The 14,527-nt window shown below is 32.1% G+C and overlaps 3 protein-coding genes across 4 annotated transcripts; all 3 read left to right on the top strand.

Annotated features, from left to right (window-relative positions):
* The first annotated feature begins 339 nt into the window (after positions 1-339).
* Positions 340-3,292, top strand: LOC114386409 (delta(8)-fatty-acid desaturase 2-like). 2 transcript variants are annotated; one of them, XM_028346420.1, is made up of 2 exons: positions 340-454; positions 1,585-3,292. In XM_028346420.1, the coding sequence occupies exon 2, from the start codon at positions 1,587-1,589 to the stop codon at positions 2,940-2,942; it is 1,356 nt and encodes a 451-aa protein (XP_028202221.1). In that variant the 5' UTR covers positions 340-454; positions 1,585-1,586; the 3' UTR covers positions 2,943-3,292. The 2 variants fall into 2 exon arrangements, with proteins under 2 accessions (XP_028202221.1, XP_028202216.1); XM_028346415.1 differs by lacking the exon at positions 340-454 and adding an exon at positions 1,104-1,481.
* A 1,256-nt stretch (positions 3,293-4,548) lies between these two features.
* LOC114372535 (RING-H2 finger protein ATL43-like) lies at positions 4,549-5,010 on the top strand. Its single transcript, XM_028330143.1, has one exon. The coding sequence runs from the start codon at positions 4,549-4,551 to the stop codon at positions 5,008-5,010; it is 462 nt and encodes a 153-aa protein (XP_028185944.1).
* A 2,721-nt stretch (positions 5,011-7,731) lies between these two features.
* LOC114386419 (cullin-3A-like) lies at positions 7,732-12,144 on the top strand. The gene is made up of 2 exons (XM_028346430.1): positions 7,732-7,940; positions 10,007-12,144. The coding sequence occupies exons 1-2, from the start codon at positions 7,792-7,794 to the stop codon at positions 12,039-12,041; spliced, it is 2,184 nt and encodes a 727-aa protein (XP_028202231.1). The 5' UTR covers positions 7,732-7,791; the 3' UTR covers positions 12,042-12,144.
* The last annotated feature ends 2,383 nt before the right edge of the window (positions 12,145-14,527 follow it).

A 14,527-nucleotide genomic window follows, 5' to 3' on the forward strand; every position in this document is an offset into this window, starting at 1 on the left:
TATTTTAATATATTAATTTTATTTAGAAACACACATTTAAAAAAGGTATAAAATCTAGTTTTTCATTAGAATGCAGGGGTATAAAATCTAATTTTTCATTAAAATACACTTCTGAATCATGACTTACTCTAAAAGGAATCAAAACTATGAATTAACAAATTGGTATGTCATTTTGCTGACACGCTAGGGACTATCCACAAACAACCCTAAAATCAAATGTGAACCCAAATCGCTCTCGCATTCACGGTTTTCCAAAAATATATTTTGGTTTGTACTGTCTCAAACCAATTCAGTAAATTGCAACGAAAGATTTGAAGGATCTAGTTGAATTGATTGAATAGGATGAGGGTACTATAAATTCTGATATTATGTTACATTGCTACGATAAAAAAAAAAGTTGTAACTACACTCCACAGGTCATAACTTCCACTTGCGTTTCTGCTATCCCTCCCAGGTAACACCCGATACAGCCACACCTTTTCGAGTGCTTAACCAGGGGGTTTTCCTCTGCCTCTATTCCTCTTCTTAACATTTTTATTATTTAAATATACAATAATGAGTTTATATTACAAAAAACTTTTAATTTTTAAGATGATTATTCTAAATTTAGTATTTTTTTTGTCTTAATCTCCCATTCCATCTGAGAAAAAAGATCATAATTAATTTTAAATTTGATAAAAAAATAAACAAAAAATTATTTATGTAAAAGATTAAACTCAAATAATACTTAAATGATTTAACTTAATTTTGTCAGATTAATCACTTGAAATTAGATTTAATAAATTCAATAAATTTCACTTACATCAAAAACCCCATAGTAGTATAGACTATTATAGAGAAAACTTTAAAGCTCTATTATTATTTGTGTTTTCAGTCTTCATTTATCATTTTTAATATTTTCTGTATAAGTTTTTTTAAACCAAAAAACAGATTTAAACTAATGTGACAATTTTATAATTAAAAAGTAAAAATTAAAATAAAAACACAAGTAAACCCTTAAAATTTTAATCGAAGAAAAAGTAAAATTTCAATCCTACAAAAATATGTTAGCATACACCCATTTATTTTATTTAGAAAATATGTTAATTGCATCTTTAAATAATAAACAATAAATTATAATTTTTCAACGTTTACTTTTGAAACATCAGTGTACATAGCTAAGCAATCTCTTTCTCTGTATATTCTTCGCTATTTTCTTAGCTGTCCTACAAAATTTATCACTAAAAAAAAAAAGAAAGAAAAAAGGTTCTTAAAAATCCTTTCTTTTGTGCGCTGTAATGTGTTTGAGCCTTGAGGCCACCTTAAAACATTCAAACTCTCTTGCTGGCACAACAAAACAACGACACACAACAAGTAAAACCTGAGAGAGAGAGAGAGAGGGTAAAAGGGTATTAGATCCTTCAACCAGATCAAATTGAAAACAACCAACCCATTTCTTGGTCTAGATTTGTTAGCATTGCAGAAGAACCAGATACCCCCAAGTATTGTTATTATCATCATCATTGCATCTATCTATCTATCTATCTATCTTCTATTCATTTTCTCTCATTGTATCTGATTTGTGTTGTTTTTTGCTAACACAAGCAATGGAGGTTGTAGAGAAGGAGAAGAAGAAGTACATCACCTCAGAGGAGCTGAAGGGTCACAACAAGGAGGGAGATTTATGGATCTCAATTCAAGGTAAGGTGTACAATGTCTCAGATTGGGTGAAGGAGCACCCTGGTGGTGATGTTCCAATCTTAAACCTTGCTGGCCAGGATGTCACTGATGCATTCATAGCATACCATCCTGGCACAGCATGGTCACACCTTGACAAATTCTTCACTGGCTACCACCTCAGTGACTTCAAGGTCTCTGAGGTGTCCAAAGACTACAGAAAGCTTGCATCTGAGTTCTCAAAATTGGGTCTTTTTGACACCAAAGGCCATGTCACTTCTTGCACCCTTGCATCTGTTGCTGTTATGTTCCTCATTGTGATGTATGGTGTGTTGAGGTGCACTAGTGTGTGGGCTCATTTGGGCTCAGGCATGCTATTAGGGTTGCTTTGGATGCAAAGTGCTTATGTGGGTCATGATTCTGGCCACTATGTGGTTATGACAAGCAATGGTTTCAACAAGGTTGCACAGATCCTCTCTGGGAACTGCTTGACTGGGATAAGCATTGCTTGGTGGAAGTGGACTCACAATGCTCACCACATTGCCTGCAACAGCCTTGATCATGACCCTGATCTGCAGCACATGCCGGTCTTCGCCGTGTCCTCGCGGTTCTTCAATTCGATAACTTCTCATTTCTATGGGAGGAAGTTGGAGTTTGATTTCATTGCAAGGTTCTTGATCTGCTACCAGCACTTCACTTTTTACCCGGTTATGTGTGTTGCCAGGGTCAACTTGTATCTGCAGACCATTCTGCTATTGTTTTCGAGGCGTAAAGTGCAGGATAGAGCCTTGAACATAATGGGGATCCTTGTGTTTTGGACTTGGTTCCCTCTTTTGGTGTCTTTCCTGCCAAATTGGCCTGAGAGGGTTATGTTTGTGCTTGCTAGCTTTGCTGTTTGTTCCATCCAGCACATTCAGTTCTGCTTGAATCACTTTGCTGCAAATGTGTATGTTGGGCTACCGAGTGGGAATGACTGGTTTGAAAAGCAGACAAGTGGGACATTGGATATCTCTTGCTCCTCTTCGATGGATTGGTTCTTCGGTGGCTTGCAGTTTCAGCTTGAGCATCATTTGTTTCCAAGGCTACCTCGGTGCCAATTGAGGAACATTTCGCCTTTGGTCAGTGACCTTTGCAAGAAGCATAATTTGCCTTATAGGAGCTTGTCATTTTGGGAGGCCAATCAGTGGACAATTAGGACCCTCAGGACTGCTGCCCTACAGGCTAGGGACTTGACAAACCCTGCCCCTAAGAATTTGTTGTGGGAAGCTGTTAATACCCATGGCTGAGGTATTTGGAGTTTATAGAGTTTAGGATTTTGTCAAGGTCTTTTTTTTTTGTTTTCTCTTGAAAAAGAAAAAAAAAAATCTCATTGTGATTTTGCTAGCCACCACTTTTCCAGTTTGGGCTTTGAATTTAACTTTTTGTTGGGTGTGGTGTAGAAATGGATGGTGATCCAGATGTTACTGCAGTTCATGTGCTTTTCATCAATACAAAATTAATATCATGTATGCCCTTTTGCCTTTTTACTTCTATTTCCTTACCTTGGCATAGGGTTTCTTAATGTCTGTAAGTTATTATACCATCCGTGTTGATCTTGTTATACCATGGTTGCATCATTACAAAATTCATAGTATACTATATGTCTTTTTGCCTTTTCACTTCTTTTACCTTCCCTTGGCGTAGGTTCTTATATTCTGAAAGTTATTATACCATGGTTGATCTTAATAAAAGATAAAAAGATTCCATCAGATTGTGTATGTGTGTATGCACTTTTTTATTCATCAGTTGTTGAGCAGAATATTTCTTCTTTTATTCTGGTTTGTTGGAGAGAGAAGATGGAATTATAGCAACACGGCAATATTGATTTTCAAGCCTTTTAGTTTGTTCCTGAAAAAACAAAAAGAAGATCAAGGAGCTCTGTTATAATGTCAATGTTATGGCTCAACACTTGTATTCCAAGTGAAGGCATCTTATGAGTCAGCAATTTTCTGGCAGTGAGGTGCCATAAGAATGAATTTGGCTTGTGCTAGAAGAATGATTCATGCCGGAAGAGATTAATCTTGTGGCAACTGGCATGGCATCAACAAAGTTAAAAAAAAATGTTGATTCTCAGCAACAGCTAGATGAATTCCACATTATTTGTGATTAAGCAAAGCTAGAGCGGATCAATTTATGTATTTGTGGCCATCAGAGTGATTGAGTGAATTTGAATTTGCTTAAGCTAGTAGATATTATTGATCTGGCACCTGCAATAGTAATGGTGGTTCTCACCTAGATAGAATGGATTAATTAATGTAATATGAGACCATCAGATTGAATTTGAATATGGCTTCTGCAACATGTTGGAAGAAGTTATTGGGAATGGAAACAGATCCTCTGCAGTTTAGAATTAAAGTCCTAATCCAATAGTTCGAAATTCCTAAGCTTCTATTTTATTTAATTATTTTATCATTAAAAAATTAATTCGATAGTGGTGATTCACAGCTAGCTAGAATGATAGGAAATTAATCTTGTGGTATCAGCAAGAGAAATGAGTGGCGATTAACAGCAAACTAGAATATTTGATGCATTCTTTTAATGACGGCTTAATTTTAAGAAGTGTCCACTTATTTTTTTTCATTTCACTAAAACGGTCTTCTTAATTTTTAATTCACTATCAGAGTTTTCTTATTTTTCCAAATTCACTTTTTGAATCTCCATAGTAAAAATTGAATGTTGATTGTTAGTTTAAAACGTTCCTATCACGTGTTCTTGCTGCCATTCAAACCAAGCATAGCGGTGGTGGTGTGCGTTTTGACAATCATAATCTCTCTTACATCACTCCTTCTCTTTTACATCAAACTCTGCAACGATGGCATCACAGACAATAGAGGCAAAAACTCGGCTTCATGGATGGTGGTGTCGTTCACCGAAAGGAAAAACTTCGGCATTGACTGGTCTATGGTGGAATCATTACCGAACTTCAAATTCAGAGTGCTACGGGGGCAAAAGGAAGGACTCAATTGCGCGGTGTGCCTGAACAAGTTTAAGGTCGCGAAGGTTCTCCGGCTATTGTCGAAATGCAAGCACGCGTTTCACGTGGAGTGTGTGGACTCGTGGTTGGACGTGCATTCTATGTGTCCTCTCTGCTGCTATTGCATGGATCCAGAGGACATTTTCTTGGTAGAGGAAGCAAAGCCTTTCCACCAAAGTCATCAACAACAGAACAACGATCAGGGACGCGTGTGTTTGAATCTGGACCTGGAGAAGCAGGGGATAGTAAAGTCTCGACAGAGGCATTTGTTCGTTCGGGGTGGGGGAAGGAGAAACAACAGAGGAGTAGCAACAGAGTCGGAGGTGGACGACGTCATTTAGAAGGTCATTAGATAGCATTAGCGCCACATTGAGAAAGAAGAATGTTTAAAATAATAGAACATTTGAGATAATTGTTAGTTATCTAATGACTGAAAAGGATAAATTGGAAATACCTCTTAAAAAATCAATTATATGCGGACACGTGACAATCAACATTTTAAGTTCAAAGTTAACATTCAATTTTTCTTTTAAGGACTCAAATAGTAAATTTGAAAAAATAGGAAGGCTATGATAGTAAACTAAAAAATAGAGAGACCGATTTAGTAAAATAAAAAAAGAGAAGGAAACTTTATTTGCAATTAAGCCTTTAATGATTGATGTATTTCATTTTTTCTGACTATTAAAAATACATTTGTTTCTTTATATTTTTTTCTTTTTAAAGACTTTTTTTTTTTAAATTGTCACTTGCATTTATTATTATTTTTAAAATATCCTCAATTATTTTACATTTTTTTAACTTAATAAATACTATAAATGCAAGTGACAATTTGAAAGAAACCCGAGGAGGGCCATCGACCCACTACAACTTTTTCTTTTAAAATATTATTTACTTATACAATTTTAAATAAATTATAATTTAAGTTTTTAATTATATTTTTATTCAAATAATATATAAAATTAATAAATAAAAAAATTAAAATAAAAAATTAAGAGTTAAATTATATTTTTACTTAAATGTATTATTTTAACTTTTATGCTTGATATTTATTATTATTTAAATTATTTAACTATTAAAATAAAGGAGAGATTAAGTTATACTTATAGTAATTTTAAGAAAGTTATTTTTTTTACTATTCATTTCCTTGAAACTTAATGGTTACAATGAATAACTAATCTTAACATTAAATTTATTGTGATGCTTTCATTTTTTAAATTATTAAAATATAAATTAATTATTTTAAGAGGAGAGATTAAATTACATTAAATAACTCCAAAAAAATTACTTTTAAAAAGATAAAAAATAAAAAATAAAGAATAAAGAATAATTTTTTTAGAGTGACTTGGTGTAACTTAATCTCTTTTCTATATAAAAGTAGGCACATTCAGGAACAAGGATGGGGTGGGAAATTTCATACCTGAATCAGTCCCCAAACCCGATTTTTGAAGTCAAATAAAACTCAAATACTCGATTAGTAATTTTTTTTCTCACCAAAATTGAGTCAGTAATTTTTACTCATCAGAATTGAACGCATGCTCCCAAGTTCAAATTTTCTTTGTTATAGTTACTAATATCTAAATATGGGTATGTGTGGATAAACTTTTTTAAAAATACTTGGAGAAAAAAATTAAAAGGAATTGAAATAAGATTTTTTATAAGATAGAATTATCTTATGTATAAGTTAATTTATTGAAGTTCTATCTCGTATAATTCCTCTAAAAGGATAACTTTTAACTTATGCCTAAACTAATTTTAGTTTATAAAAAAAATTCATTTTATTATTTTTCTTCTAATTTTCTTTTTGTATAAGTGTTTTTTTGATAAATTTATCCAAACATACATGTCTATATGAACTATATCTTTTGCTTCAAACATTCTTTTTATACATGTTAGTGTTTATCCAACCATGATATAGAAAATAAGAATGTAATATTCTATCTAAAGTCTTAAAAAATTCCAAGTGAAATAAGCTTTATAAACTTTGGACATATTTCAACTTTAATATACGTTGGATATCAAATTTATGTAAAAAATAAAATTAAAAGAATGATAATGATTTTTCGAAGTCATGAGAAAATGTAAGAAAAACTATACATGCGAATATCATTTCTCAAGTTACTATTCCCCAAATCATACATTTTGTAAACTTTAAACACTTTCTGTTGATCCCTTTGCAAATGTAATAAGAAAGGCAGATAACAAGTCTGAAGATATGGCAACGATTCCATGCCAAAATCTGTGGGAATGTTATGACTCAGCTTTAGCCATTAGCAAGTCATCATCAACTTATTTGGCCTTTTCTTTTTCCAAACTGAATTATTAATTATTAATACATTACAAACCGTACTTTATTTTACTAACATTAAAAAATCTAATTATATCTTAATTAATTTAGCCCGGTCTCCTTAAAAATGTTATTTAGAAACTTTTTTTTCTAACAATAACATCTTTTTGTATCAAGTAATCCTAATTGTTATTTTGTTTTTTTAAACCTAATTAGTGAAAAAATAGCTTTGTTTTGTCTAAACATGTGACAAATCATATTTATTAAGGTATACTTTTCCTTCCAATTATAATTTTTTCATCTAAAAGATTAAATTCGTGACCTTAGTAAAATGTTTATATTTAATTTCACTCCAATCATTCTTTATTGTTATTTAGTTTTTTTTCTTCAAAATACACGATTATTATTATTTAATTTATTTATTTATTCCTGTTCGACCTATAACAGACCCGCTGAAAATATTCAACTGCGCAACGTTTGAATGAAAACGGTTTCGCAGAGACTCATCACTCAACTCATCATTGATCAAATATCTTCACCGCAACAAACTTGATATTTTACATAACCAATCCCACCCAATTATTCCCGGAAGCTTTGTTTTTTACTCAACCACTTCAATACCCTCGTAACGATTCATCACCTTCACTAGTCTTTCTGCAATTTTTTTATGTAAGAAAAAAGAATCCATTTTATTTTTGCTAATGTTAATTTCTGCTGCTTAGCCATTGTTCTTCCATTTTTCTTTAATTTGAGGGGGTTTTAGGATATGGTTGCAAGAAAGTTGTGTTCTTGAGTTGTGGGTAATCGAGTTCTTTTTTTTTTTTGTTAGAAGGAGAAGATGAAGACGAATTTTCACATAGAAGCGTTCAAGAACCGAGTAAGCATTGATCCAAAATATTTTGACAAGACATGGAGCGTTCTGGAACACGCAATTCATGAAATATATAACCAGAATGATCGTCATCTCAGCTTTGAAGAGCTTTACAGGTTTCCCTTTTCATTCTTTCTCATGATTCTTGCTATGTGTTGTTGCTTGTTGGAAAATTTTGTCTTCACGTGATATAATTCTGTTTGATTTTGCTAACCAATGTGCAATCATTTGGAAAAAAAAGATCTACTTCACTCTTATTAAAAATATTAGTTAATTTTATTAAATTGTTTCATTTCCAATTAAAAAATAAACATTTTTTTTAAAATTATTCTTCATTAAAACTTGATATCAAACATAAAAAAGTCTTTAACCTTATTAAGTGAAAGATATTTTGAAAATACTCTCATTAAATAAAACATAGATAATTAAGATTTATTTATATTTAAAACCAAAAAATAAGAAATTTTGGTTACTTGTAATCGAGACTAGAGGGAGTATAGGTGTAGTTGTCATAGGACTTGGGGTCTTTGGAATGTTCATGTTGGTGCCTAAAAAGCACATGTGCTATGTTTATTGAGTCTGTGATGGTGTTATGATTTTGGGGATCAGCTACTATGATGCTGTTTCTTGATTGTTGGACTTGTTCATTACTTGTTTGTAACTCAGCTCGATCGAGTGTCTTCAATTGTTTCGTATTCTTCACCTTTTTGAACTTACGTGCTATTTTCTGTTGTCCTTTGTGTTTAAATTCAACTACTTCTCTCTTTCTTTCTTTTTTTCGTTAATATTCGTAGAATTATGCTTTGTGAGAATTAGCCATTATACGGATTCACCGAACAATGTCACATGATGGTTTGCTGGAATTCTTGTTAGATAAGTGGACTCTTATTAGGATATGATGAGTTGTGTGATATTAGACCCTAGACAATCATTCACAAAATATGTTTATGATGCATGTCTTGATGTTTGGCATTGTATCATATGTTAAAGTATCTGGTCACTTGCTTCTGATTATTATCCCTTTTGTGGCAAGTCAAGGGGCTAAATGATGTTAACAAATCCTTGCGTGAAGGCTGCAGACTATCAAAAGAAAAAGGAAATAGGGATTTATTAGAACTAAGTGCTGATTCTTAACATATTACCTAAAGAACACCACTATGTCAGATGAAATAATTTTCATGCATTCAACTACGAATGTTATGGCTGTGGATTTTTAAGAATGGAACAGTGTGCATTTGACTACATTGTCAAGCTGGCATTCAACATTAAACATGCTATATGCCTACACTCATTTGCATGCCATTTCGAAAAAATGTGTTTCGTACAATTTAGCACTTCTCTTACGTAAAACTGAAAGTATTAAAATAAGAGTAGTAGCATTTAATACTTTCTTCATAAGTAATTAGGAAGATTATTAGGCTGATTACATAGAAGGACATCGAGTTAATCATCAGAATTTACATCAATTAATGAAACCTTAGTTTTGTATGTAGTGAAATTTAGCAATGTTGAACAGGTTGCAAATTATATAGTATGTTTGGATTGGCATTGAGAGTTGGGAAAATGGACATCGATACTTTCCTAGGCAGGAAACAGAGAAACAAGACTATCCCTTCATTTAGTGAACGTTCCTAGGCAGGAAACAGAGAAACAAACCCATAGTGGTAGCAACGTTGAACAAATTGACAGTTCTTGCATGCAATTTAAGTTCTTCTCTAATGTTATTTTTTAGCAGATAATTAAATAGTAGATGCACAAACTGTAGTTGGACATTTTTTGGAGTTTATGAACCACTTTCTTTATTATTCTGTTCTCAATTTATTAGTTTATGTTGGAATGTATGTAAATAGTCTCTAGGTTCGCTGTGTATAGATTAACTGTAATAATGTAATTACAGTAATTAGGGTACTTATGATCTTTGTATTTATGATTTTTCTATATATTTTTCCACCAGTGTGGGTGAACACACGGATGTTACCATGTGCCTCACTTTTATCTCTCTTTCAGCATTTATACTGTCTAAACTAATGAATTATTTTGGCATATAAGATGAATTTTTCATGCAAATTCCTTTGGAGATGTGCACATCAAAAGGACATTGTATTTGGTTTTTTCTTTTCACGAGGACAATAAATTTCATGTTTCTAATAGTATTTTTTCCTTCATTATTGTGTGGATTTAGAAATGCATACAATATGGTTCTTCTCAACTTTGGTGAGAGGCTATACTCAGGACTGGTTGCCACCATGACTGCTCATCTAAAAGAGATAGCTAGATCTATTGAAGCCACTCAAGAGGGTTCCTTTCTGGAAGAAATGAACAGAAAATGGAATTCTCACAATAAGGAATTACAATTGATTGAAGACATTCTGATGTACATGGATAGGACTTACGTCCCAAAAAACGGGAAAATCTCTGTTCACGAACTTGGCCTTAAACTGTGGAGAGAAAATGTTATATGTTCAAACCAGATAAGGACCCGACTGTTAAATACACTTTTGGAAATGGTGTGCAGTGAACGTGCAGGTGAAGTTATTAACAGAGGACTGTTTAGAAATATAACAAAGATGCTAATGGATTTAGGTCCTTCTGTTGTTTATGGGGAAGAATTTGAGACTCATTTTCTTCAAGTTTCAGCTGAGTTCTACCAGTTAGAATCCCAGAAGTTTATTGAGTGTTGTGCTTGTGGGGATTATCTGAAGAAAGCTGAGAGTTGTCTGAAAGAGGAAATGGATAGAGTGAGCCATTACTTGGATCCCAGTACTGAAAAGAAGATTACTGATGTGGTGGCTAAGGAGATGATTGAAAATCACATGCTTACATTAATACATATGGAGAATTCAGGGTTAGTAAGCATGCTTTGTGAGGATAAATACGAAGATTTGGGTCGAATGTATAACTTGTTCTGCCGTGTTACTGATGGTCTAGCAAAAATACTTGAAGTGATGACTTCACACATTAGAGAGTCGGGTAAAAAGCTTGTCACGGATCCTGAAAGGTTGAAGGATCCTGTTGAATTTGTGCAGAGGCTCTTAGATGAGAAACATAAGTATGACAAGATTATAAATTTTGCATTTAACGACGATAAGTTGTTCCAAAATGCTTTCAAATCCTCCTTTGAATACTTCATTAACTTGAATCCCCGTTCTCCAGAGTTCATTTCACTCTTTGTAGATGATAAGCTTCGGAAAGGTCTGGAGGGAGTTAGAGAGGATGATGCGGAGATTGCTCTTGACAAGGCGATGATGCTATTCCGGTACTTGCGAGAAAAAGACATGTTTGAGAAGTATTACAATCTGCATATGGCAAAGCGGCTTTTGTCGGGAAAAACAGTTTCTGATGATGCAGAAAGAAGTCTCATAGTCAGGCTCAAGACCGAATGCGGTTATCAATTCACCTCTAAATTAGAGGGCATGCTTACCGACATGAAAACCTCTCTAGAAACAATGCAGGGCTTTTATGCCAGCCACCCTGAGTTAAGTGACAGTCCTACACTTACCGTGCAGGTTTTGACCTCAGGGTTTTGGCCTACTCAATCTACTGTTATATGTAATCTGCCAGCTGAATTATCTGCACTTTGTAAGAAGTTTCGGTCCTATTACCTCGACACACATACTGACGGGAGATTGTCCTGGCAAACTCATATGGGCACAGCAGACATTAAAGCCACCTTTGGTAAAGTTCGCAAACATGAGTTAAATGTCTCCACTTACCAAATGTGTGTCCTCATGCTGTTCAATACTGCTGATAGACTAGGCTACAAGGAAATTGAGCAAGCAACTGAGATTCCGGCTTCGGATCTGAAGAGGTGTCTGCAATCATTGGCTTTGGTTAAGGGAAGAAATGTGCTTAGGAAGGAGCCCATGAGTAAAGATGTAGATGAGGATGATGCTTTCTTTGTAAATGACAAGTTCAATAGCAATCTATACAGGGTAAAAATAGGAACTGTAGTTGCACAAAATGAATCAGAACCTGAGAAACTGGAGACTCGTCGGCAACAAGTGGAGGAGGAGGGCCGAAGGTCCCAGATTGAGGCTGTCATAGTGAGGATAATGAAATCAAGAAAGAAACTTGATCACAGCAATCTCATGGCTGAGGTCACAGAGCAGTTCCATGCAAATCCCACAGAGGTAAAGAAACGGATTGAGTCTCTTGTTGACCGGGATTTTATGGAACGAGATGATAATGACAGACAGTTATATCGATATCTTGCCTAGAAAGAATTGTCAAGTTTGTTTCTTTCAGTGAAATTAGAATGATACAAAAATTGTGCCTTTTACAGTTTCATTGATTCTTAATGCATATATGTTTGTTCTTCCAGTTATGCTGTTTAATCCTATTATCTGCATCACATAACATACTATGTCTTTGCTTCCACTAATGTAGGAGTTTAATCCATTCCGGACAGGCTGGAAGGTTTCAACTTAAAGTCTAAAATCTCATTGTATTAAAATAAGGCATGCCATGATCAAACAATAAAGGAAATTGAAATTGAAATTTAAAAAATAAAGGAAATTAAGATCTTTCAAATTGAAAAAACATTTTCTGATTGTTATGAGTTAGTAATATATTTTAAAACAACATTGATTAATATGAGAAAGAGGAACCAAAAAGTTGATTAGATGAAGAAAAAGAAAAGAAATATATAACAATAGAAAATATTAGAGATATACCATGATGGGTGGAATTAGTTACAATGATTTTACAACATAACTTGTCAAGGCAAAAGTCTAAGAGGAATACTCCTGACTTTTCACAATGGATGGTATGAAATTACAATGGTTCCAGCAGCTCCGATGGCGGCTTCCAGTGAGTAGCGAGACCAGCATTTACCTACGCAAACACTCTGATGCCAAAGTCAGTGAGTATAAGGGGTGAATAATGAAATTAAGATATATTTGTATATAGGCATGAGATGTCTTATATAGTGATAGATGGAGGAAAAAGTTGGTTAAGTGGTTACTTTGGGTTATGTGTCAAATCCAATATACTTCTAGAACAATTGCCTCCAAAATCGTTGTTCGTGCTAATACAATCATCGACTTGATAAGTGTTTATTGTGTGGGTCATGGACCATGTGTTAGGTCTAATATAGCTCCAAAACATATATCATCTTTTTTTTTTTTTTTTTTGCAACATATTATTTACCAAAACTTGGCAACCAAGGTCATCACATCAATGTTTTAGCATCATGCAATAAAGAATTGAGACGGATAATGTTAGTCATCTACCTAACTAAAATGCTAACTAGCTAGCTATCAATATGATCAAATCAGAACTACAAACCAAATCAAGCCTTAGAGGAACGGATCTCGGAAGTCATCAAAGCGGGCTGGATTTTTTTTTTTTTTTTTTACTCCAGAGTGGTTTGATTTGAAGGAATGAAAGAGGTGTGAAAATAAATTAAGATGAAATATTTAAATTAAATTAGAGTGTAGAGGTGTGTGACTCACACCAATTTTTTAATTTTTTTTAACTGAAATACAATTAAGGATGAATCAACCAAACACGTTTTAATTAATTGCTTAAATATTTAATTTCTAACAAATAAATATTTAAAAAACAATGATTTTTATAAAATTATTTATTAGTTTTACACATAAAACTAAAATTGATTTTTATTAAAATGATATAAGAAAAAAAAACATGCGTATTTATAATTCATGCTAATATTTTACTTTGAGTTTTGAGAGATTTTTTGGTTTCACAGGCACAATAACAATTAAATAGAAAATGAATTTAGTCTCACGATAAAAAAAAACTCATTAAATATAATAATAACAAAATTATCAAATTTTACAACAAGTATAAATAATATAATCTTAATAATAATTAATTTTAGCAATTAAATATATAGATAGATAAATGAGACTTATAATAATACATAAAATATAATTAGTCAAGATAATAACAATTAATAAAAAAATCATAGAAATGCCAATATTATTATGTCCATTAATTAATATACATATAGAAAAAAATATTTATTATGATTGATTTGCAATAAAATCATTTATACAATATAAATATTTACTATTTTCATTATTATAAATCTAATCAATCAATTATATATTTTTGAAAGGAGTAACACAGTAACCTTGACATTCTTTAAAATATAATATATTGATAAATATAATAGTAAATATATATATATATATATATATATATATATATATATATATATATATATATATATATATTGTGGATATATGTTTGATTTATAATGATTGAAAATTTAGTAGATTTTTATTATAGATGTTTAAAATATTAACAAGTATGTAGATTGATTTTTTTTTATCAAATTTTTAAATATAATTTGATTTAAAAGTTAAAAAGAAAATATATAAATTTTAATAAATAATATCTTAGTAAAAAAATGTAAAAACCAATTCAAATCGAACGATAAAAAACTGATTTGATTTAGTTTGGATTTAATAATAAATCTAAACCATATAAATTTTATATTTGATTTGAATGACTTTTTGATAAAAAAATTAAATCTGCAAACACCCTAAAATAGGTATTTAAATTGAAGGGTTTTGCAATTAAATTGGGCAGGTAATATGCTGAATATTTAAGACTAGAGCATGATCATAATTGATTTTCTCTTATCTTGTCCGTAGATGATACCGCCAACAAATAAATGCTAGTTATTTTAGCATTTATTTTTAATGTTTTATTTTTATAATAAATAAATAATTGT

Source organism: Glycine soja, chromosome 2 (genome assembly GCF_004193775.1).
Source record: "Glycine soja cultivar W05 chromosome 2, ASM419377v2, whole genome shotgun sequence".
Lineage (NCBI taxonomy): Eukaryota > Viridiplantae > Streptophyta > Magnoliopsida > Fabales > Fabaceae > Glycine > Glycine soja.

Coding starts and splice junctions, on each gene's coding strand:
- LOC114386409 (XM_028346420.1), top strand. CDS start 1,587: ATGGAGGTTGTAGAGAAGGAGAAGAAGAAGTACATCACCTCAGAGGAG.
- LOC114372535 (XM_028330143.1), top strand. CDS start 4,549: ATGGTGGTGTCGTTCACCGAAAGGAAAAACTTCGGCATTGACTGGTCT.
- LOC114386419 (XM_028346430.1), top strand. CDS start 7,792: ATGAAGACGAATTTTCACATAGAAGCGTTCAAGAACCGAGTAAGCATT. Junction 7,941..10,006: donor AGCTTTGAAGAGCTTTACAG/GTTTCCCTTTTC, acceptor GTGTGGATTTAG/AAATGCATACAATATGGTTC.